Genomic DNA, 25,785 nt, shown 5'->3' on the forward strand with positions numbered 1-25,785 from the left:
CCGAGGGGTAGCAGTGGAAGTGGTCATGAGTGGACTTATTTTGAAGCTGAAGCTCACAGGGTTTGCTGATGGATTGGATGCGGAATGTGAGAGAAGGGTATTTAGCCTGAGTAATTTGATGGATGCAAGTGCCATGAAGTAGAATGGGAAAGACTGCAGAAGGAGCAGATTACAATGGGAGTGGGGAGTAGGGACATTCATTGCTCAGGTTTTGATATCTGAAGTCTGAGATGTTATTAGACGTCCCAAGGACATTTCAACTATTGGACTTAGGCTCACCTTGAGTGAATCCACTAGAAAGACATTTTTTACTGGGGTAGCAAGGGAAAGAGAGAGAAGCGAGCATTGGTAAATCAAATGACATTTATAGGGACTGGTCTAAGAGCTGAGCAAGCTGCTAAATTTTGTCTGAAGGAAGAGGAAGCAATGAGAGTCTGACAGGACACATACTTTTTTTTTTTCCTGGTACTCACCAGGATAAATATGGTTAATAAAAATGGCAATCTTTATGACAGAAATTTCTCACTGTTCAGTAAAGCTGATATTTCAGTGGTAACTCATGCTGGATATAATCATAATCAAATAGAATGTGAGACCAAAGACAGTAAAAGGTAGTTTAGAAGGTAGAAGAATCACTTTTGGTATTCTCTTGAGACTCCCAAGTCAAGCCGTTAAATTGCATCAGAATGGTCTAAGCTAAGGACTAAACTTGACAAACATGTAGGACCTAATGTTCCCTAAAAATGGACACAATTCTGCTCTAAGCAACCGAGAAAATAGGCATAATATTGCCTACTGCCCTCAACTAGTGTTGGAGAGACACCAGTTTTATATTTATATCATAATAGAACTTTGGATTTACCAGGCACCCCAACTCCTCAAATCACATTTTTGATGATAGGAAATGGGAAATACTCATGGTTTCACTTCAGCACTCAAAAGACAAAATATGACTTAAATAGGGGTTTCTGAAACGCTAGTCCAAACAGCTGGTGTCAGTCTGGTGGTGGTTTTAGGAGTGCAAGGGAAAATGAGAAAAAAAATAGAACGATTTTTGTATCTACTTGATTTTTAAAAAGCCATTTGATTTCTGAGGCTGTTTATCTTTTTTTTAGTGTTACTATGTTCTTACATGAAATGATGTTGAGAAATAGATGGTGATGTTTTGTTTGTTTTGGCTAACGACACATGTAAGGCAACCCTATAGATATCTCCACATTTTTGTTTTAAGTTTGCAGGTCTGGGAAATGGAAAGGTCTGGCAAATGTTGACCTAGAGAAAACATACTCTCTGGAACGAAGCCAATTGTCATGCCTGGCTCTCCGTGACCTACAGAGTTTACCAGTGAGCACAGGAATGCTCGTGTCAGCAATCCTGCCTCCCCTCAGGGGACACCACTGTCTGCCACTGCCCTGCCTTCCTTCACACTCTCCTAGATGACCTCAATCAAGGCTTCAGGAGAATTAGGAGTGGTTCCTCTCAAGAGTGTGGGGACTTCTGAACATCACCATCACCAACAGCAAATGAGCTGGGGAAATAGCAGTGACCTAGGCATCAGAAGGCCTGGTTGCAGTGTGGACTCTGCTGCTTACCAGCTTTGTCACCTTGGACAAGTCACATAGCATCTCAGAGTCATAGTTCTTTCTCTTCTTTCTTCTTTTTTTTTTTTTAAAGATGACCGGTAAGGGGATCTTAACCCTTGACTTGGTGTTGTCAGCACCAGGCTCTCCCAAGTGAGCTAACCGGCCATCCCTATATAGGGATCTGAACTTGTGGCCTTGGTGTTATCAGCACCACACTCTCCCAAGTGAGCCATGGGCCGGCCCCTTCTCTTCTTTCTGAATTCCATCTGCCCTACCTATCCAAAAGGGCTGTTGTAAAGAACAAATAATATATTTATGGAAAAGAATTCTGTAATTGATAAAATCATAATTACCTTACATAAAGTAAGCTATTCTATAAATATGAGATGACATAATTACAATTAGTAACAAGCTTTTATTGCATGGCTAGCAGATGAAGTCTTCTATTTAAGGCTACAAGGAATAATAGGACAATCTTGGCATTTAAGAGCCTTCCATATGTAGCCAGCAAGAAAGGATATATACATAAGGAGATGAAAACCATTCAGCCACTTAAGTGACAAGTGAGTGGCCCAGATGATCATTTCTGGAAGAGATAAGAGAAAGGATCACTCACTGAGGACAAGTGGGAAGAGGTAGAACTTGAGTTGACCTTAAAGTTAGAGTAACCTAGTCAAGTAGAGAGGACCGGGAGGCAGGTAACCTGTCAGGGAAATGAGTATGTCATTTTGGCTGGGGTGGGGTGGCTGTGGTCCATTAGGGACACAGGGGAAGATTCTGGTTGGTGGTGTGGTCCATGTAGGGACCAGGTAGAAGATGAAGTTGTGCGTGTAGCTCAGGGTCAGAATAGTCCCAAGAGTGTTGCTTTATCCTGCAGGTAGCTTAACTATATCCACTGTCCAATAAAACCATTTTATAGTAGTGTGTATGTTAGAGGGACAGAAGAGGGGAGCCATGGGAGGTAGGACTCCCAATCAGAAAATTATGAAATAAGCTGTGGAGAGTAGAGACTAGGGGGATGGCAATGGGAGTGAAAAGTAAAGGAAGGATATGACTAGTTCTTAGGGAAACTTAAAGCAAAGCTTCAGGATAATGTAAGGTTCGAACTATGGGAAACTAAGAGAATGATGCCATGATTAACTGAAATAGACCTGACAACAGTGGACATATTTCTCAGGGAAGGAAAAACAATAACTTCAGTGGAGATGTCCAGTAGGTAGCTGAGATTACAAGCCAGTGGGTGATCTCTAGGAAGAGGGTTGAGCCACACGTTGACACTTTCTAGTCATTGTAGATTTATAGGGGGATCACCACTGTCTCCGTGCAGATGTCAATATATAGTGTCCTGAGAAAGGGGCATCTTCCACTAACTTCCATAAAGTGGCCACACTGGCTCCTGTCAGGGCTGGAGGAGCATGCAGAAAGGTAGCTGAGGCGTCAGACATTTCTGATGTTAGGGAGCTGGGGGAAGATGTGGAGGTAGCAAGGGTGCAGAGAAGGGGGAGACCCAGATGGGATGGAGTGCAAAGAAGGGCAGGGAGAAGAGAGGCCTAGCAGGAAGGGCAGCCAACAATGCCCAGCTGGTTAAGGAAACGAGGGCCTCAGGAAGACACAGTGTCAGAACCCACAGTCAAGCTGCAAGAGGTCAAGTAAGAAGTGAGTGGGCAAAGAGGAAATGGAGATATTGCTGAGAATTTTGCAAGTAAAAAAAATGCCTGAGGGCTGGCCGGTCAGCTCACTTGGTTAGAGCACAGTGCTGTAAACTCCAAGCACCAAGGTCAAGGGTTCAGATCCCCATACCAGCCAGCTACCAAATAAAAAAAAAAGAAAGAGAGTAAAAGAATGCCTGAAGATGTGACTTTAGGTGGGCTTTTTATTTAACTTTTTTAAGTGATAGTGCAGGTGAAAATTGGAGAGAGAGACATAAATTAAATATGCTAGAAGGAGGAAGTGGGAATTAAAAGCACGGTATCTGAAGGACCTGCTGTATCACCACTGGAGGACAGAGTCCATATCTTGTTACTCTTACTGATGCTGCATGCTCTGCACAGAAAGCTGTAGCAAAGCCCCGAATCCCAGGCTCTTTGACACCTCCAAGCTTACCTTCCTTTTGCCTCTTGGCTCTGCCTGAATTTTGATCTGCTTATAATAAAAATCATGGCAGCTAACATTTACTGAGCACTTTCTCTCTTCCAGGCATTAACTCTCTTCATTTTCAGACCTTCCCTATGAGGTGGTATTATCATGACTCCCTTTTACAGGTGAGAAAACTGGCTCCAAGGCTATTAAACATAAAAGTGAGCTCTGAGCTCAGACAGCCAAACTTCAGGGCCTGCAGTAAATTGCCTCTGTTTATGCCCGCACCTTATTTTTTTTCTCAGTTTGCCCCCATTGGCCTTGGTAACCCAGCTCTAATCTTTAGCTTTGTGGTGACCGGGAATCATTGTAGGATGCTACACCAGGTAATAGTCCCTCAGGTCACTATACAGCAACTGTCTGCAGGACATGTTGCAATGGCTGGCCCAAGCACAAGAATATCCCATCTTCTGTGGAACTTCAAAACTGATCTGGTGTTATTTCTTCTAGTTCTATAACCCTCTTGATGTTTGTCTTTTGAGACAACCAAATCTAAGAATTTTGCCACCCTTTGGGATGGACCTCCCAACTGAAATAAAAGCTATGGATCTAGTATCTGAGACATCAGCAAACTCTATTCTTAATATTCAATTACCTGCATCCAAGGTCAAAACCTCAACAGCCTGTAGGCCCAGGAATCACCATAAATGAATCAGATGGGCTACGGGTAAGAAAAACAGGGCAGCAATGTACTATATACCACATGACATTGAGTATGGGGAGACAAGAGGAACAGTAGAGGCTTCGGCAAAACGGAGTGTCCAGTATCTCAAGTGATTGCCACTGCACAAGAATGAGGGAAAGTCTGTGTAATCAGAACTTCTGATTTCTCCTGAGAAAGCAGAAAGCCCCATTTTGTGTGTGCGTGAAAACTCCTGGTTATGTAAATAGCAACTATTTCACAACCTCAAAACCAGGTGGGGTCCATCCCTGCAAAGCCAAACCAAACACGTCTGCAGGCCAAATCTGGCCCTGAGGTACCCGTGTGTGACCTCTGATTTACACACATCCTACTGTTCCTGTGTTGAGCAGGGTATGGAGGGCTGAGGCCCCTCCCATCTCTTCTTTAGAGTCCCCCCACAGACTACTCTAATGGCTGCTGATCCGGATGTGTCCTGACATTGCCAAGATTTTCCACAGAATTCTTCATGCACCTTCATGTGTGGACATTGTAAATAATTCTTCTCATGAAAAGTTAACTAGGCCTTGAACTAATTCAGCAGGGTCGCCATCTGGGAGTCCTCAGAAACAGTGAATTGTCAGCACTGTAAACATTTTAGGCTTCAGGGAGGACACTGACTTTTTCTAAACTAATCACCCCTGCCAGTCAAGATTTGCGGTATGGGTTCAAGAACAAGGCGTTCATTTAACAACAATAACAAAAACAGTGAGGATGAAAACCGGACAGTCGTCATAATGAAAGGCCTAAAAGCAAACTGTGACTTCCCTAATAAGGCGACGACCAAAGCTGGCTCCCTGGCGGTCGAGCACCAATACGATTAATCAGTCTGTTTTCAGTTTTCTCACGACAGCAATATTAACAGTTTGCTTTATTCTGTTTATATGGTGCTGACAGTCTTCAGTGTGCTGGGCCTACTTGTTGGAGATTAATGGCCACTCTTATACTGAGGTAAAAACCAGGCAGGGAGAGAATGCCTTTTACAACTAGATAAGAACTAGATTCTCTTGCTTTTTTGTTCCCCTATAGCCCATCAACTCCTCCTTCTTTTAATTTCTATCAGGGATATGTAAGATCAGTCCTGTCCAGCTGGCTCCCCTCACTGCTTAAACTCCCCCCACTTCAGATGTTATGTCCTCAGGTGAAACAAGGGGAACCTTAGATACTGGTTTTGGATAAGCTTATCATCTCTAAAGGTATTATTGGCTAATTTTGTTTTTAAAAAGTCAGATTCCACATAAAAGTGAAAAATAAGTGTGAGGTGGCCTCTGGCAGCAGGAATTTCAGCATGTTAGGTGGGCAATGAATGGTTCCCTTTTGTATTTATGGTTATTTTTGTAGACACTGAAGAAAGCAGAGTTGATAGTAAATGTTACCCAGCTGCGGTAAGTACAGACACCCCCAAAAAATCTCTTTAGAGATTATTTCACTCAGTAGTCATATTTCAAAATAAATAAAAAAGATGTGAAATAATACAAGACCAACCCCCTTCAACCCACTCCCCTCCTCTTCCCGCCCCCCACCCCCCAAAAAGCTGTAAGAGTACTGCTTTTTACTGGTAGACTTTTCTCTGTCTCAGGTTGGAGAGAAATGGTAATTCCAAACATTGTTTTAACAGCATATAAGCATAGGGAATCTGAAATAACAAAAATTAAAAAGAAAAAATCAATGTTCAAGAGGAAGGCCTGTCTCATTGTTTGCTCTTGGGGAGACTCTGCTCCACCCATCTTATGAAACAACCACACAGATAAGTATGCATTGTATAACTAGGAACTGTGGGCTTGGGCCCCACCAGCTTTACAACTCATCTTGCTCACTCCTTTCCTGACACAGTAGTAGGAGAAGAGAATTACTTCCTATAGAGAGGACATGGGGTGCGGGGGTGGGAAGAGTGTGGCTTTTAAGTACAGAATTTTATCAAAGATTTTTAAAGCCAGATTTTTAAAGCCAGGAACATTCTAGGATACAAAAGCAGTATTAATAACAACAGTATTTATTGAGTGCTTGCTATGTACTAGCACTATTTTAAACACTTCAGTTTACAAACCCATTTAATTCCCACCACAGAATGCACTGAGAGAAGAGTTAAATAATAAGTTTTGCTTGAAGTGCAGGATATTTGGGAGAGTAGATCAATATACTAGGCTAGACTTGGGCAGATCTTACATTCCATACTTATACTTTAATAAATTTGCCTAATGCAAAGGTTGGACTGGAGAGGGAAGAAATTGAAGTTAGATAGACTAGAAGGATATTGCAGCAGTCCTGAAATTCTCAACCAGGGTGGTGCATTAGAAAAGGAGAGAAAAGGTTTGAGAGTTATCTCAGAAACAAAACCAATTATGTTTTAAATTTCTTTTTACTGATTTGATTGGTTCTTTCATTCATTTGTTCATTCATTCAAAAACTATTTTTGAGGGTCAGACTCTGTTGGGAAAATACAGGAAAATGGTCAGGGCCCCTCAGATGTTCAGAATCTTGCTGAGCATTTGCTGTGAATAGGGTGTGTGTGTGTGTGTGTGTGTTTGTGTGTGTGTGTGTGTGTGTGTGTGTGTGAGGGCCCCTCAGATGTTCAGAATCTTGATGAGCATTTGCTGTGAATAGTGTGTGTGTGTGTGTGTGTGTTTTTGTGTGTGTGTGTGTGTGTGTGTGTGAGGGCCCCTCAGATGTTCAGAATCTTGCTGAGCATTTGCTGTGAATAGGGTGTGTGTGTGTGTGTGTGTGTGTGTGTGTGTGTGTGTGTGTGTGTGTGTGTGTGTGTAGTGCACATGCACGCAAATGTATCTTGTGTTCTTCAGAGTTTGTGAGGCTGGCTGGCTGACTACTGCCTACATGCTTTCCAACCTATGGCTTCCAAGGACCTGTTTGCTGGTTACCTAGTTCATAGACCTTTGTGTGAGGGGTCTGTGACAGAGTCTGGAACGGGCTTGAGAGGTCTGTGAGTTTCATACCCAGCCCTAGCTCGACAATTGGCCCAGTCCCAGTCGGGGCAGGATTACCGGCAGGTAAAAGAGCCTGACAACTGGCGTAGTCGAGTAGCTTTACAGACCCTATGCTAAGTGGCAAACAGGGAAGATAAAGAAGAATTCGAAGATGACTTCTTCCTCCGAAATGGGTTACTAGCCGTTGCTTACAGTGGTCTAAACTGACATTTAATATACATCCATCAACCCTCCCTCCCTGCTTACTTCCCTCCATCTATCCACTCAATACTTATTGACCACCTACCTTGTGCCAGGCATGGCATTATACAATGGTTATGAACAAGACCAGGAAAGAAAAATGAAGAGAAAAGAAAAAAAGACTGCTGTCTTCATTCTCATAGCTTTGGGAGTGCCTTCTTTCTAGAACTTCCATTTCTTTCCTGGTGGTCTGGCCATAAAGTGCAGTACATGGTGGTAAACCACCAGACTGCTGGAATAGAGCAGGGATTCTTAGTCATCCATATGAGGAAAGGACCTCCTATTTAATTTCTAAGTGTGTGCCCTGATTTGGCATATTTTAACCAAAGCAAAACATTATACCACAAAAGTAGCCGACATGATTCTCACATGTAGATTTTAATATCAAATAAAAATATAGGAACAACAACAACAAAACAAGCTCTGAGCAAAGCCAGAAGGTACTGAAAATAACAGAACAAACATATTTTAAACATTAAAATATTGTATCTAGTTTAGTTGGTAAATTAGTTTGAGACATATAATTCTACTTAGCCTTCCAGGCAAAGCCCTGATCTTTTAAAATTAAGATCTGCTTAGATTTTATAAGATAAATCCTAACCATTTTCTGGTGCTTTCTGAAAAACAACTAGGTAACAGAATGACTACTACTGAGAAGTATTTTGCTTTATGGCAGCTGCCTTTTCATTACCATTTTATGAGAGTTTGTCTAGATATTATGTGTCCTTCACTATCTACATTTAGTTCTTTTTAAAACATCTTCTTCAGATGCCTGGGGTTGTATGTCAGTTTCTTTGAATCTAATTGGATCCCAGACTGCAATCTCTATCACTTTAATACTTTCCAAAGATTCTTATGTAGGTAAGCTTACCTCCAAAAACATTTAACATGATTAATGTATGCTGCTGGTCATTTCTATTAAAATGAAAAAATCAAAAGGTATTTTTAGGGACTTATGAACACCAACAACAATTATTTCAAGCATAAGCTAGTTCGTATATGCCAAGGGTGATAATTTAAATGCTCATAAATCTAACTGTAAAAGAAGGAATTTTATGAGAGCAGGCACATTTTAACTTAAATTTTATTTTGAGGATCTGAGCCTGGTTTGGACTTGTGTGTTCTATGAACTGTAAGCTAACTAAGCCATGGAAAAGCAGCCTGCACCAATGGTAAGATGAAAAGGCAGAATCCTGGGCATCACTTACTGAGTTTGGGTATTTGTTTCTGTATGGAAAATAAGATCTGAATAACCATCTACTTATTTCCCACTGAAAGTGTTTTTGAGTTATAAAATCTTTCTTCAAACGTGCTTATTTTTACTGATGATAAATAGGAATTGAAATTGAAAAATGATAAAACACTATATAAGGGATCCATGAAGACACTCCCATGGTTATTATATCAAATTAACATATGAGTAAGAGAAGAGAAGCCTTCACCGCCCTGAGCGCTAGATCCACGGGTTAAAAGCCTTCAGTTACCGTGAGACATTTTCATTTTGCTGAGCTCAACCAAATAGAGGACCTCGGAGGAAAAAGTCAAAGATGAACGCAGAGGGAGGCGGTGGTAGAGAGGCGGAGGGACAGCCACAGAATTACAGACAGTCCTGTTGGAAAGGCCTTTGGAGATCGTCTAACCACCCTCCCAGGGCAGGAAAGAAAAACACACTGGAGCCGTCTGACATTTATGACATTATGACTCTTACCTGCGGCGCAAATCCTCTGCCACCGCTGCCCGGCAGCTGAACAAATAGGCCCGGAGTGACTTCAGCCGCTGCCGCAGCCGCACCACGGTGGCCAGCGGCTCCGCGTGGCGGTACAGTAAGGGGTTCTCCTGCTGGATGTCGATCAAGGGCTCTTCGTACACGTACTCCAGAAACTCTTTGGCCTGCTTAGACACCTACAAAACAAGCTGTGTCAGTCAGTTCTGGAGAATCATCCAGCTTTCCACGCCTGCTCAAACTGGAAACCATAGCTTAAATATCAGAGCAACAGCACCGTTTTCTGAACACAGCCAAGTGCAAAAGCCCATAGTTGAACTACACATAAGTTTTGGCTTTTCTTTCTCTCTTCCAGAAACTCAACTGATAACATTAACCCTGGAAGGTTGATTGTGCTGGTGATTACACATATCTATACACGTGATAAAATGATATAGGACTATACTGACCTCTTATACCAATGTTAATTTCCTGGTTTTTTTTGTTTTCTTCTTGATATTATACTGTAGAAACTAAGATGTAACAAATGGAGAAAACTGGGTGAGGTACACAGGGCCTCTCTCCACTGTGTAATTTCCTGTGAGGCTATAATTATTTCAAAATACAAAGTAAAAAAAGGGAAGTCATTAAGACCCTCTTAATAACAACACTGATTTTAAAAACTACATAAATATGTATGTGCATATATATGTATGTATATTCCATAACATTTCTAAGAAGTAGACACTTTTAAAAAAAATAGGTAAACCATGCACATTTACAAATTTAGAAGGAATAAAAAGGATATTCTCAGAAAAAAAAAAAAGCATATTATATGTAGAATAATTTGAATAGGAAAAAGGCTCAAACAAACTACTCCAGTGACTAGAAAGTAGTTGCTAAACTTTTTTCTGGCCAATATATCTATTTAACTTTAAATCCACTTCTGGTAGTAAATGGTTAATTATGGAAGTTGATTTTAGAATGTCATTGACATCAGTAGAAATAAATAGTGCATTGGAAACACAATGCATCAGAGATACAGAAGAAGTAGCAAAAATAATGCATAACATGTGGGTAGTTTTTTGGAATTTGTATATACCATTTCGCTGATACTGAGATGTGTATTAGCTAGTGATATACAGAGAGTTTGCTCAGTTTCTATTTATGGAAGGTGAAACTTCTCCAAAAAGTTTCTGGTAAAACATCTCTTGGAGCAAGGCTGGAATTCAACATAAAAACAAATAAACAAAAAACATTGCTTATCAAAAAGAAAATTAAAAATTCACTATCTTTCATACTTTCAGCTAAAAGCTTATTAAAGAAGATAAATAGGATACAGTCTCTACCCTCGAGGCGCTCACTGTTTAGTATAAATAGAGACAAATATTTAAGACAAAATTTCATGTAGCATGTAGCATGTAGCCTGTCACCTGTTACAAAAGACATATGGGTGAGGCCCACTGGTAGCTTAAAGGAAGGAGAAATCAACTCTCCTTGTCAGGAGAGAGCTAGGAGCCAGGGAAGGCCTGGCAAAGCAGATGACACTAATCCAGGTCTACAAAGATAAACAGAAATTCACTTGGTGGACAAGGATGGGACAGAGAGCACAACAGGCAGACACAACCTCAAACACCCCTCAATATGTACGTTTGATAATTAAATGTATGGCTATTGTGTGTTGATTAAAAACACAAATTTCTGGTACGTGTAACAGTATATGAAATTCAATATTATCATTTTCTTATATTGTAAAGTTCATACCAAAGTTTATGTTCCTTATAGAAATGCAAAAAATGCATCATTTTAAAAAACAAAAGTCTCTTTTTTTTTTTCCTTCTAAGCTATTATTTTTGAGGCATCTGTTGTGCTGTGTGAGCCTATAGCATCCTGCAGAATTAGAGTTACAGAGTTAGAGAAGCAGATAGTATCTGCAAATCCAGGTCACAAAGAGACTCCTAGAATTAGCCAAAACCTTTGACTATTTAACCAGATTGGAAATAACATATATTCCAAGTTGACAAGGCTAAAAGATCCTCATTCTTATTTTCGAGGCATACAGACACAGGTACATGCCAGATCCTGTAGCAGGCATTAGACATTAAGTAGAGGAAAAGATAGGCATGGCTCACAGGTAGCTCACAGTTCAGTGGGAAAGACAGAATTAAGTTTAAATATTTTATTTATCATGTTTAAATATTTGCTATATGAGGAAAAAACTGATGGTGTTCTGGGAAATGAAGTACAATCCACTTGAAACTGTTGCTAAAAAATGATGTATTGTACAATTCAATTAGTCTTTCTGGCTCTATTGAACAGTGTTTATACTGAGTCAGGGCCCTGCTTTATTAGGTTAACAATGCTACCTTTTAGTAGGTGAACAGAAGGACAAAGGGCACTGGCCAGTCTCCCAGGCCTTAAAAGGCTTCTCTCTTCAGGTGGTACTTAAGCCAGAAAGGAAAAAAAAAAAAAAAAAAAAGAAAGAAAATCTTGTACAGAGACAGTAAAAGCAGCAAGACAAATGGGACAGCAGCTACTGACATCAGTATTCATAAACTGAAATTACAAAAAACAAAAACAGAGCTAGTTTCAGCATCGTCAAAGGCCCTGCCTTCACACATTATTAACCAGCTTTAAGCATACAGGGCACATCATTCCAGCTGCTGCTCGAGTGCATGAACAAACGTCTGCCATGGAGAGCCATTTTTGGCAGCAAGGCTGAGCACATGCTCTAGTTTTTGAGAATCAACCACTAATGCTAGTGGAGGAATTTTTCAGAGAATTCAAAATTTTGGCATGAAATGCTATTTTTGCAAAATAGAGCATTGTATCCCCACTGGTTTCCTAAGTTCTAAACGACCTTCTACACTGGCATGAGGATTCCACTCTCAAATTCAACCATAACTAAAAAGCATTTTTTAAAAAAGAAATTGTTAAAAAAAATAGTTACTCAGGGAAAGAAGCCAATAACATTCTCAGATGATAAAGTTTATGAGAGAGAAAGTTTCTTTCTTGTTAATGTAAATATTACATGAGTTATATGTGAACACTGAGTATGTTCCAACTAAGAGCTAAGAGCTACTGTCCTACGTCTTGACAACCAGCTTATGAAAAACATGAAAAGCTGTAGTGCTGTTTCTTATGTAAATAAAAACTCAGCTTATGGTCAGGTGCAGATGGATGAACACAATACTCTTTATTTTAAAAGAATGAATGGTTTTGGCTGGCACTCTTTTCTATGATCCCACTCCATTCACATTAGAATCTATTTTTACATGGTCAATGGCTCATTTTTCAAACCTACTGGCCTATTAGTATTTTACCAAACAATATTCAATATTTATTAATGATGTTCATCTTATTCATATAAATGAATTCCTTTCCATAACTCTTTTAGCTTATAAACAGAAGAGTTTAAGCTATAAGAAGTGACTGTGGTTGTGTTGCAGTTTGTGAATGGGTTCTCTCTTCATAGCCCTGTAGTCTCTATGATTCAAGAGAGGTGAGAAGGAGGAGGTCAGGTGGAAATAGTTCTCCTCCCCCACCTCACATTCATGAGTTGGAGAAAACAGCACAATCACATTATAATTAGTGACAAACTACTAATGACCAAATCTGCCATTTACACATATATATTATAAATAAACACATACGTCATTTGATTTAAACATTAAGTGTCATTGGTATAGATTCAAACCTAACAGATCTTTTGTTATGCTGGTGACAGCTACCTCTTAAAAACAAAGTTCTCGAATGTTGTTCAGGTTTGCATAATTCTGAGAGAGATGTTCTGGAATGGTGTTCTGGTATGTTCCCCCACAAAATAGCCTGGTGTAATGAAGTAACGGGGCAAAGGAAATGTTTAACCATAGACAGCAATTTGGAGATGATGGGTGGTGGTGGTAGTGAGGACTTTATTTTTATTCAAGGAGGAATATTTATCAAAATAAACATACGAGAACCTAATCTTAGAATCACAAGGACTGGTAAAGATAATCTAGTTCAGTTTTTCTAAAACTGTGTTCCTAGGAATACTCCTAGTCCTACAGTAAAGATACTTATTCCAACAAGAAATATGCCACACACCACTTGCTCTTCTTGGTGATTCAAAGTACAGCGTGTTAGCATATTAAAACTCTGAGACACCTTGTGCTAAAGAACACCTACTTAGCCCAGCCACTTCTTAAACCTATTAGACTATAGCAAGGCAGCTGTTTAGTGCTGGGCAGGATGTATGGGGGTGGGGGAGTGGGAGATGAAATCCAGCTTGGGCCCCGATTACTAACTGGAGGAAGAGGCATCTTTCTCTAACTCACTCTATCCTCTTGCCAAGCTATGAGCATACTGGGCCGTGTTCTCCCGGAGGAACACTTTTCCGATTCTCGCAAAGCTGGCCTAGCTGTGGCATTCCTGTGGAGCCCTCTTTTTAAGTAACCCCTATTAACATGTATTGAACTCGTAAATGCTCCATGGAATCCACTTTGAGAAACTCTGAATTAATCCATTACCTATAATTAATAAAAGAGAAAACTGAGTACAGAGAGCTTAAGTGACTTATTTGTGGTTGTTTCATGGCAGAACTGGAGCCAGACTCAGATCTCTGGATACTCTGCTCTGTGCTTTTTAGCATTGTTTACATTCACAGTTCTTTTTATTTTTTAAAAATTTCTCTACCATGTACTATCAGCTTATCACCCTACAAAAGAGGTGATCCCTCTCCTACTTCCTCTCTGTTAAATAGAAAGCAAGTAGGCTACAAATGGAGACTAACCTATAATGTACCTAGGCAATACATTGGCATGTAGGATTCTATTTGATTTTAACTCTAAAACAAAAACTAAAGCTCATTAACATTCCACTTAACCTAAAGTCACTTATATGTATATTTGTTTACTGTCTTTCTCCCTCCACTGGAATAAGAACATTCATTAGGGCAGGGACTATGTTCTAGGTGCCTAGATGGTAACAAATGAATGAGTAATTTACAGTGCTCTAGCCATGACTTTGAACCACACATTCTTACTTTAGATACAATTCAACAGCTTTGTTTCTAAGTTCATACAGATTTAGAATCCATAAGAAAGAAAAGGGGAAGGGCAGCTAGAGGCAGCACAGTGACAACAGAAATGATAGCTGATATCCTGGTACTAAGAGAAGAAAGGTGCCTGCAAGAAGACAACGAAGTAAAGGCAGAGTGTACAATCCTGATTGAGGGCAATTTGGCAATATACATCAAACTTTCAAATGTATGTACCCACATATAAGTTGTCTACAGATAGTCTCACTCATGAATGAAAGAACTTATATTCAAAATGATGTGTAAAGTTATTCACTGAATCACTATTAAAAAGTGATTAGAGTGGCCAGAAAATCTAAATGTCCATTGAAATTAGACAAATTGTGTGTGTGTGTGTGTATGTGTGTAAAACTCATAATAGAATATGAAATTACTATTAAAAAAAAATGTCCAAGGAAGAGTTTTATGATCTAAATGGAAAGCTGTTCAAACACAGGGTATATACTTCATTGCCTATTGCCATTTTGTGTGAAAAAAACACGTGTACATAAAATATCTCTGGAAGGATACACAAGAAAGGAACAATCTGGTTGCCTGTGGGAAGGAGAATGGGGTGGGTGAGAGGGAAATTATCTATGTATGTATGCCCATTTTCACTTTTTGAATCTTAAAATTTGTGAAAGTATATTATATTCAAAAGAGAAGAAAGAATAAAAGTACAGCTGTGTAAGTACAAGCAGTGCAAGGCACTTAGAAAAAAAGACTCACCACATTAAACCCTGAAGTTATCTATCACAGGACAGAACAATCATTTTTATTTATTTACTTATCTTTACATTTTATTTATTTATTATTATTTTTTTTACATTCTAAGATTTTGTTGTGGAGCAGTGGGAGGGGGAGCAGGGAAGGAGAAAGGGGAATGAAGGTGGGGGTGTGCGGGTGGGGCTGGCCCACAGCGGGCTCCTTCCCTGGACTGGTTGCTAAGGGCGGAGGTGCATGGTTGGGGGGGGGGGGTTCTGGCTGTGGTATTTATATTTATAATTATAATTCTGAGGCATTAAAATAAGATTAATTTCTAATATGTATTTTCTTAAATAAATTATATGTGACAGTTAAAATTTATAAAATTATAAAGATAATATAATTACTGAAAATTTGGAGAAAAAAGATCAGGAGAAGAAAAAATAATCTTACCATAGTAAAATAACCACCAATTGCTTTGGTGTAACATTTCCTTCCAGTATTTATTACCATATCTACTGTGAAAAATCATAGCCAAAGTCTTAATAAAATCAATCCCAACCATAATACTCCTTGGTCTTATTAGAACAGGCACAGTGGGCTAATGAAGGAGGAATCAAGAGACTGTAAGTTTAATCACAGTTTGTTCTCAAAATCTCCAAAAGACTCTGATCAAGTGTTTCCCATCAGTGAGCTTTTCTTCAGTTCCACAAGGGCAATAGAGCTTGCCCTGAATGCCTCTCAAGATGTAGAAATAGGAAATGGTTTATGTAACATGGAAAACCCCTAGTAAATGGAATGTGAATATTCAGGCTAGGATACAAAAGAAATTTTTTTTAAAGTACAACTAAGGAGAACTATTTAGGAAGAGCTGAGGCTGTTTGAGCTCCTAACACCTCTTTGTCATGCTTAATATTTTTGAAAGGGGGTTAGGGGAAAGTTATCTTCCAAGAGAATTTCACTAGAAAATGGCTACAGAATTTGAGGATAGGGTTTAGCTGCTTTGTAATCTTGGAGCTCAATTCAATGTGCAGGATATGCACCAGAAAATAGATGAAATACTGCTTTAAAAATAATTAGGATTATTAATACTCCAGAGGGCAGACAAGGAAACGCTTAAGATGACAGATTTCATTCTGCTCTGTAAAACCATTTCTTCACTCTTCTAAATGGATATTCAAGCCAGTCACATATTTGCTGCTAAGGATAGCAGGCAGATCTAACAGAATGATGTCTGGTCTTGGAAACTGATAGGTCTGAATTGATCCCCATAATTAGGAGTATTAAGTTAAATCCTGGTGTCTGAGAAGAGACAGACAGACACTGAACTAATTGGAATATGGTTACTTAATGCCAGTGAGAGATGATCCAGATAAAATCCACCAGCTCTGTTCTTGCTTTAAAATGTTCCCTGGTCCACTGAGAACTTGGGAAGGAGTGGTCTGACAAAGCAAATTTTCCTCAAGTGCAACGTAGATGAAGTGAGGGTACCTAGCATCTTTGATTAGCTACCCATCCCCTCAAAATCGAACATAGTTACTTGAATGACCACCACAACAAAACATCCTGCTTTATAGGAAGATTACAAGCACCAATGATAGCTAAACTGATGGTTTTTGTGGCCTTTAGAGTTCCTTGCAAACAGACCCAGATCTTCTCCTCCATTTCATGCCCATATAAACCATGCCTGATTTTTTCATTTTTTCTCCTTTAGTGCCACATTTTCTGCCTTGGCTCCACTAACTGGTGTGTATTCTGAGGACAGGTGCCACCAGCCTAAGCTCTCATGGGATCATGGGGCTGGGACCGCCTCATTCACTTGCTCTCTATGCACCTCTTTTGCTGTCAAAGCCCTGCTCCAAGCGGATTAATCTAAACTGTCTGAACTGAACTCGACTAGCATTCTTTCCCTCAAATATGTTTTTATCTAAAACACAAATGGCAAATATATTTATAGCCTTTATTCAGAGTGTCAAGTACAAGTTGCAGAGAAGAGAATGATAACTCTGTCTGGTGGAGGGGAAGGAAAGAATTAGGAGAGGAAATGAGGTTTAAGTTGGGTTTTAGGATCTGCTGTGCTGGGAGAGTATGAGAGGAAGTCAAGAGGTATGAAATAGTATGGCATAACTGGGGAAAAAGAAGGACGGATGTGATCTTAATGAAGACATGAGTGCGGGGGAATGGTGGTGAATGAAGGGGCTAGAAAGGCAGGCAGGGACTAAAGATCACAAAAGGTCTTGAATGTCAGGCTAAGGGAACTGTATGTATCTTATGAACAATCATAGTAAAAGCTGGCCTTAACTGAGTATGTATTATGTGCCAGACGCTGTGTTGTGAGCTTTCTGTGAATTGTTCACTTAAGTAAACAGCAACATTATGAAAAACTAATGAATGAATGAAAATGTTAATGAAAAACTTAAGTAAAAAGCAACATTGGTATCTCTGCTCTAAAGGTGAAGACACTAAGACTAAGAGAGGGTAAGAAACTTACCCAATGTACGATCAGGACTTTTTTGAAATATTATACCACCCAAAAGGGGTGAGAATTCAAGGTAGGAAGCACAATTAGGAGGTTACCAACTTGCTTCAGGTAAGGATGCTGAGGATTTGCATCAGTGTGGTGGGATTGGGGGTGCAGTGGAGGACATGATCTAAAGAGCTAACACTAAGAGCTGGCCAGTTAGCTCAGATGGTTACAGTGCAGCTTTATAACACCAAGGTGACAGGTTCAGATACCTGTACTGGCCAGCTGCCAAAAAAAAGGTAAAAAAAAAAAAAAAAAGAAAAAATTAAGCAGTTGGTTTTGCTAACTGCTTAGGCAGGGCAGGTGTGGCAGCTGGAGGAGTTGAGGAAGTCTCTCAGGTTAGGCAGTGTTGACTGATGGGGTCATTCACCAAGGCAGGCAGTGTGTACGTGGGGGAACATTAGGTGAGTGTGATAAAGCCAATCTGGGGCATTGTTGAGTTTAAGATGCTAAGGGGACAGATTTCATTCTTTCATTCATTCAATATACATTCCTGCCTACCAATTATGTGCCAGGAACTATGCTAAGACATGTTCCCTGTGTCCACGGAGCTCACCTTTATAGAGAAGCAACTAGCTGTTATACAAATGTAATGATAATGAAAATAATAACAACTTCCATTCATTAAGTGCTTATCACAGTCATTTGCTAAGTGCTTTTTTTTTTATAATATCCTGATTCACACAACTCTTTTAGGTAAATACGTGAATTACAGTAAGAACAAATGCTTATTTGGCACACACCACATGCTACTCACTGTTCTAAACACTTTATGTGCATTAATCCATTTCACCAGCAGTAACCCTGTGAAGTATTATTATTCTCATTTTACAGATGAGAAAACTGAAACAGAGGGACTAAATAACTTGCCCAGGTCAGAGAGCTAATAAGTGATAAAGCCAAGACTTGAACCCAGTCTGGGCTGATTTTACAGATTAGGAAACTTAGGCTAAGAAAAATTCATGTAATCTGCCCCAACAAATCAAGCATCTAATAAGAGGTAGAGGTAGGGTTTGGACAAATGCCTCTTCAACTCCAAGCTCCTCTTATTAGCCTCTAAATAAGTGCAATTCTAGAGACCCATGGGTGACATGAGAAAGGGCTCTTTTTTCTTGCAAGATATGAGGGGAAGCAGTAAGAATAGGAACAAATATAGGTAGATTTGTAGATATTCATATTCATATCTCATAATTTCAATTTCCTCCTTGAAGTAGGAGGCAAGAGCATATGCTGAGAAGGACTGAGATGAGGCATCTGGAAGACAGTGAATTTGGATGGTTACTAGGGAGAATAGGAGACAGAACTGCCCAGGGGTATAGAAAAAGACATAAGCCAACAGGCCAGTCACAATTTTCACACTCATTTTAGACTTCAAAGATTACAGGAAGGTGACCGCTATAGGGTCCTTCCCCACCTACTTGCTCCCAGTTACAATGAAAGTTAAGTGTGAGACATCTATTAGCAAAGACTAAAAATAATCATACAGCCTGTTTTTGTATGAAGCACCTTACACGGAAGGTTCATTCACTGATGGAAGGATGTCACAATATTCTGGCAGGAGGATCAGAAAAGCTTCTAGTCATATCAGCTAACAGATTTAAGTTATCTGTTATTGGGCAAGATACAGGACCATAACAGAATCCTAATCCTATAGTACCACTCCAGTGGTGAGTTACATTCCCGGACTTGCCAAATTCTACTACCTGGTTTATGTAACAGTGGAAATGCTATACAATATAGCTAACTAATTCACATATCTTGAAGACTACTAGGTTGAAAACTGAAGTTGAGATGTCCATTAGGCAATGAAAGCCAAAGATCTTGATTTCAGTACAAAACTGGAGCTGGAGATAAAAATGGGAATCACCATATGAGTCCTGATAGTTAAAACTAGAAGGGAGGGAGATAACTCAATATAAAAAGTATGAAGTGGGAAAAGGAAACCAAAGAATGAACCTAAAGAAACTTCAATATTAAAGGTGTAGGCAGAGAACAAGGAATCAGAGAAGGTGATTGAGAAAGAAGTGTTGGAAGGAGGAGAACCAGGGGTGTGTTATCAAAGCCAAGGCAGGAGAATTCAAGGAGGGTGGGGTCCACCTGCTCAAATATGGTATCGCAGAGAAGTCCAGTGGAATAAGAAATTGCCAAGGGTCAACTGGATTTGGCAAAGCTGTGATGGAGAAGAGAGAAATAATTATGACCATGAACAGAGGCAGAAGAAGTAAACCTTCCCTAAGAGCAGTGATGTTTCTTCTGTAGCTGGAAGGAGGATACTGAGGATGGGGGTTGATGTAAATAAGTCTGTAGGAGGGTTGATGGAATTATTGCCTATTCACCCCTATTTTCTCTGCTGATGGTTAAACGAATTAATGCACGTGAAGTGTTTAGGACAGTGTGTAGCACACAGTACATCCCGAATAAGCATTTGTTCTTACTGTAATCCAAGTATTTACCTAAAAGAGTAAAAGGCACTTCCGAGAGTAACTAGGACTGAATATTTAATTTCTTTAAGATAACAGATGCTGAAATAAAAGAATCTGATGAAAGCTGCTCATGTAAATGGAAGAGAACTTCCATAAGCTCCCAACGTCACATCTACCTACCCACGTCACACGTGTCCATAGACTGCCTTTTCTCTTATTCCATGCTCCGAGCAACAGCCAAATCGTGTATCATCCACATGATTCCATCCTTCTCACTGACTTGTCCACATCCTTCTAGCAATTCTCCTCTCACTCTGGGATAGTTCACATCAGTATAAAAAAACAGGCTGTTATTTTTTTCCATTAAAACAAAAAATCAAACCTAACTTGACCCACTCCCCTTCAAGTTTCTCCTCACCTCTCTCCTTCCCTTTATAGAAAAACTTCTCAAAAGAGTTGTCTATTCTTGCCTCTTATTTCTCTCTTCCTATTCTATGCTGAACCCACTCCAGTCAGACCTCTGCTCCCACTCTTCCATTCAAACTGCTCTCATTAAGGTCACTAATTGCCTCCACATTACTAAAGCCAGTGGTCAATTCTCAGTGCTTGTCTTATTTGACCTATCAGCATCTGTCACAATTCATCTGGAAACACTTTCTTCACATGGCTTGTCCGACACCCTGGGATCCTTCTACCTCACTGCCCACTACTTCTTGGTCTCCATTGCTGGTTGCTCTTCTTCTCTCTACCCTCTTAAGATGGAGTGTCCCAGGGCGCAGTCTTTCTCTTCTCTATTGACTTGCATCTCTATAGCTACCAAGTCTGCTATTTGTACTTCTTGGATATCTTCCTTGGCTGGTAGCAGTTACTTTGCAAAGCTGTTGGCATATGCCTGTTTCTCACTTGCTCCCCTTTTAAAATAAACAACAGTCCAGATGAAGATCTGAGGGTGGCTCAGTGCACTGTTTCTTGCCATGGGCCCCACCTAGAAGTCCTTATCGCTTCTTGCAAGTTTCCAGATCCAGGGGCCTGAATTTGCTAGAAGACTCATCTTCACATGAGTAGGGGTACTACTTTAAGAAATACCTTGGATTACGTAAGTCCTCTCCTTGAAAGGTCACTAGCATGTTCATGCATGCATTATTTTTCCATTTTATCCTCCCATAGTAGAGATAAGATCTAATAAAAAAGAATAAGAGAAACCTCTCTGTCAGAATCCTCTCTTAGCACCTACAGTAGTATCAAGACCCAGAAGTAAAAACTGCTTTATATATCTTTTTAAATGAAGAAATTAATGAGTCATAGTTAAGAAGCCTTTAAACTGTGAAATATATAAAATGTATCAGATAAAATCTTGTAGCTTTTATGAGACTACCTAACCCAGTTTACTTCAGATTGTTTTATCATTATCTTCATAATCCAACTGACAACATACAAACACCCCGATTGCTATTATTAAGTGAATCCAGTTTTTGTACCTACCTTATATTTTGAAGTATCCCAGTTGTGGACTATGCGTGCTGGGATGAGAAAGCTGTCATCCACATGGCAGCTGCTGCAGTAATACCACCCACTGTAATTGCACACCTTGGCTTTCCCATTGGAAAGACCTATGGATCGCTGGCATCCTGTTCAAAGCAAAAGAAAGAGGCTGTGATTATTGTACTTTAAACACCACAGAACAAGGTTACACAACACTCAAGTTAAATGAAAGTCTGCCACAGGAAAGAAGTTGCAGAGAAGACATATATAGATGTGTCCCCTTCTTCCTAGTCTGACAGCCTCCACCCTTCACCTCCTGTAAGTGTCACCTGTCCCCTATCTTTGGTCTCTTCCATCTCTTCTGCATACAGCTGCCAAAGATCAGTCTCTCAACAACCCTCCCTTTATTTCCTTGCTGGCCTGTAGAAATTCTATTTCCACCAGACACTTGGCTGGGAGCTTCTCATATGGGATCTTGGTTAACCTGCACAACATTTCTATGAGGAAAATATTATCAGCTCTCTTTTACAGATGAAGAAACAAAGATTTTTGCAAAGTGAAATATCTTGCCTGGTGTCACCCAGGCAATAAAAGGTGAAGTTTAAATCTGGCTCTAAGCTTGTCTGATGCTAAAGTGATCCTAAAAACTGATATGTAGCCTTCCTTTGTTTACAAAATCAATGTAAGGAATTTGGCCTTTGACTGGCCCCATCTCACTTTTCCAACTTTCCCTCCCACTACTCTCCAGTGGGAATATAACCCCTTTATTCCAGTCAGAGGACCTTTCTCATTATTCCCCAAATATACACAGTATGCTCATTCCACCCTCCATGTTTTAGCGCATTTTATTTCTCCTTACACAACATTTTCCACTCTCTCCTTCAACAAGTCTTGCCCATTATGCAAGATCACAGGTTGCCTGCAAGTGATTGCTAATGCTCTTTTCAGATCCATGAAAGTCCATGATTCTGTGAGTACTGTACTAGTACTGTCAGGGTACTGTCATGGCCTTGCATTAAGAAGCCATTATTTTTCTTTAGATAGGAGGAAATACCTTTTACTGATGAGTATGGAAATTCTGTCACAATCTTCCCAAAGGACAAAATCCTGGCAGCCCCAGAACAGGTAATCAAAAATATATAAACATCATTTTTCTGATATTTCTGATCTACAGCTTTCATTTTAGAAATCCCTCTGCGTGGTCCATTTAAGACTTGGGTGTCAAGAACTACATTGATTAAGAAATCTGACATTAAGGCTATTTCATAATTTGGGTACAAAAATGAATTACTCTTTCGAAAATAATAATAATAACATAATGATCAATATTGCACCCCATTTTCATTACAAGGAGCTCAAATACTTTTATTTAGCAAACTGCCAACCTAAGAAGATACATTCACATAAACTCCATGAATAAAAGTCACAAAATTCAACAGAACTTTCATTTTTGTCACAAATAAAATGGCAGCAGTAATCAATCAGTTTCACAGTGCATTGTCCAGAAAGAGAATTAGATCTTACTGTTTTTAAATACAAAAGGTATTGAAAGACAGTAAGTGAATGTGTTGGTTTTATGCTTCAAGAGTTTGATCCTGTTCCTTCCTAGAATGGCTATTTCTTTACTACTGAGTAGAAACAAAATCATAACAAGCTCCCATTTTTCAGATTGATGGAGGAATGAGAAATGTGTGAAAGATAAGGATGAACCAAACACACGTGTAGCTTCTATTTGACAGAGGAGACAGTGTCACAATCTCTGGGCTGTGCCTGCTGGAATGCTGTTTGTTGCACTGACTGACTGCATTACTCATCTGGCATCAAGCACGAGCCTCCTTAAATTGTCCTGCCTTTCTATGGGCTTGTCCAGCCAGGACCACACTATAAATTCCTCAGATACATTTTTTATCCTCAGCATGTGGATAACACACAGCTTTACACATAGCAGACAATCAATAATAAATGTTTACACTGAAGGGATGATAAACAGTATTATTTGGCATATGTACACTCACATACATATAAAGAGATTTTAATTTTCCATAAGTATTCCAGAATTAATCCTCTTAGCCTGGTCACCTGCCTCTCAAAACAGCCTAATTTGGTTAACATCCCTGTTAAAATATGTTGCCCATTCTAAGAAGTATAGATTACACATGTGTTCATATATGAACTGTGGAACAGAGTTCAGTGGAACTTAACATGTCCTAGACACTGAGATATTGCTATTTCCAAAAATTAGTAGACAGTCAAATTGACACCACTGAAATGACACTGAATAGAATTCAATCTTTCTTAATGATTTAGAAGTTGATCATAATCTTGCAGAAACTCAGGATATCATTGTAGTTTAAGTTCTCACCATAGAACACTGAAAAAATAAATGAGGGTATTTTATCTTTCTGGTGGCTTGAATTTTGGATATAATAAACATCAGTAAGCATTTGCTGGATATTTATATATTCTTTAGTAGGGACCACTGAGCTTATCAATGCATAATTTTAATGATTTTATTACAATTTTCTAGATGCAATATACATAGGCAATATTAAAATACACAAATATGCATTTTAAAAAAGTGTAAAACCTAAAAGTGTTTATATCAACCAGGCACACAGGTCCAAAGCTCAGCATGCTGGGGTTCAACTTCATGAGGTAACTAAATGAGCTAAATATACTTTCAAGTCTGCACAGGTCTCAGGACTCATGAAAGAGAAAAAGGATGAGGGAACATGGCTAGGGTTCATTCAGGTTTTAGTTTAGACAAAAGCAGCAGCACTAAAACTCCTACCTCTGGTTATTGAGTGTCTTTACTTTCATACCTTATTTAGAACCATGAAATCCTAGTCTAGGTGCTGAAATCACTCTAATGACCCAGAAGTAGGCTTGAAACTGTCTGTATGCTCGGGCATGTGGTATACAGATAAGCATTAGTCTAGAGTCAGGAAGCCTGGATCTGTTCTTGCCTAGGGCACACTGGCAACCTGACATATCAAATTCTCTGGGCCTGCTTCCTCACCACAAAATAAAGGGTTTATCCTAAAATGGTAGATTGTCAGATTCAGTAAGCATCAGAAATATATGGAGATGTACGTGAAAAACATGGACCCCTCGCTTCCCAAGGTGATTTTGATTCTGTAGGTCTGGGTAAGGACCAGGAATCTGCATTTCTAATGAGCACCCTCTCCCATCCCCAACCCCCACTACCAGGGACTCTGGTAAAAGCTGAGGATTGCTCCCTGATTTCTAGGTGACCTCCAAGATCCCTTCAAGCTCTAAATTCTAATTCTATTCAACAAAAGTGCAGAGGGTATGCAGACTGCTCAATGAAAAGCTCATAATTCATCACAGTTTACTTATTTTTTTTCTTCATGAAACGAACATCTTTATTATGATGTGTGACGTATCCTGATGTTTTGTTTTGAATTCTGGTAGTTATACACCAAACTGATTTTACAACTCCAGTTTTGGAAAACATTCAACCCTTCCAGTGTCCAGATGGTGAAACACACCCAGAGAGAGTAAGTGACCTGTCGAAAGTCCCCCCCAAATTAGTGGCAATGCTGGTACCAGAACCCAGGTATCCTGACTACTGGTCCAGGGCTTTGCATGACATAGTTTACTTTCTAAGTTTCCAAAATCAACTTTGCAGGTTCTTAGTCAATTTCTAAAAATTGGCTATGTAGAAACAACCTGAGTTCATTTTACCAGTGTTTTTCCAGAGCATTCTTATCCCCACCGGGAATTATCCTATTCGACTTAGAAAGAATTAAAACTTTTTTTTTTTTTTTTAATTTTTTTTATTTTTTTTTATTTTTTTAATTTTATTTTGTCGATATACATTGTAGCTGATTATTGCTCCCCATCACCAAAACCTCCCTCCCTTCTCCCTCCCCCCCTCCCCCCCAACAATGTCCTTTCTGTTTGCTTGTTGTATCAACTTCAAATAATTGTGGTTGTTATATCTAAGAATTAAAACTTTTAACCCCCAAATCCAATGTTATTTGTCTTTGAAAGAACATAGGATGGTTGGGAAAGAAGATTAGAGACTACTTACTGGCCTGATGTAGACTCATTTTGTAAAAAACAACACATACCATTTATTTGAAGAAGGAAACACCCGTTCTTTCAATTAACTGCAAGAGTTCTTTTAATATCATACTAGCAAATCATGGACTAAAAATGTCTGAAACAACTCCCCATAAAGACACTCAATGTGGGATTTTAATTTATCATTGTGAGGTTTTCAATGGGAAAAAATGTGTTTTCTTAACAATGACTGTTACAAAAACACATTTTTTGGAGAGTGCCAA

At 39.4% G+C, this 25,785-nt stretch overlaps 1 protein-coding gene across 2 annotated transcripts in view; it reads right to left on the reverse strand.

Annotated features, from left to right (window-relative positions):
• The window catches only part of PLEKHM3 (pleckstrin homology domain containing M3), a 169,253-nt gene that overhangs the window by 80,892 nt on the left and 62,576 nt on the right, over positions 1-25,785 (reverse strand). For both annotated transcript variants that reach the window (XM_063108411.1, XM_063108420.1), the window contains exons 4-5: positions 21,473-21,618; positions 9,289-9,482 (exon numbers count right to left, since the gene is read on the reverse strand). In XM_063108411.1, the coding sequence (XP_062964481.1) occupies positions 9,289-9,482; positions 21,473-21,618 (340 nt within the window). The remainder of the gene's footprint in view (positions 1-9,288; positions 9,483-21,472; positions 21,619-25,785) is intronic.

The sequence above is a fragment of the Cynocephalus volans genome, chromosome 1 (genome assembly GCF_027409185.1).
Source record: "Cynocephalus volans isolate mCynVol1 chromosome 1, mCynVol1.pri, whole genome shotgun sequence".
In the NCBI taxonomy this organism is placed as follows: domain Eukaryota; kingdom Metazoa; phylum Chordata; class Mammalia; order Dermoptera; family Cynocephalidae; genus Cynocephalus; species Cynocephalus volans.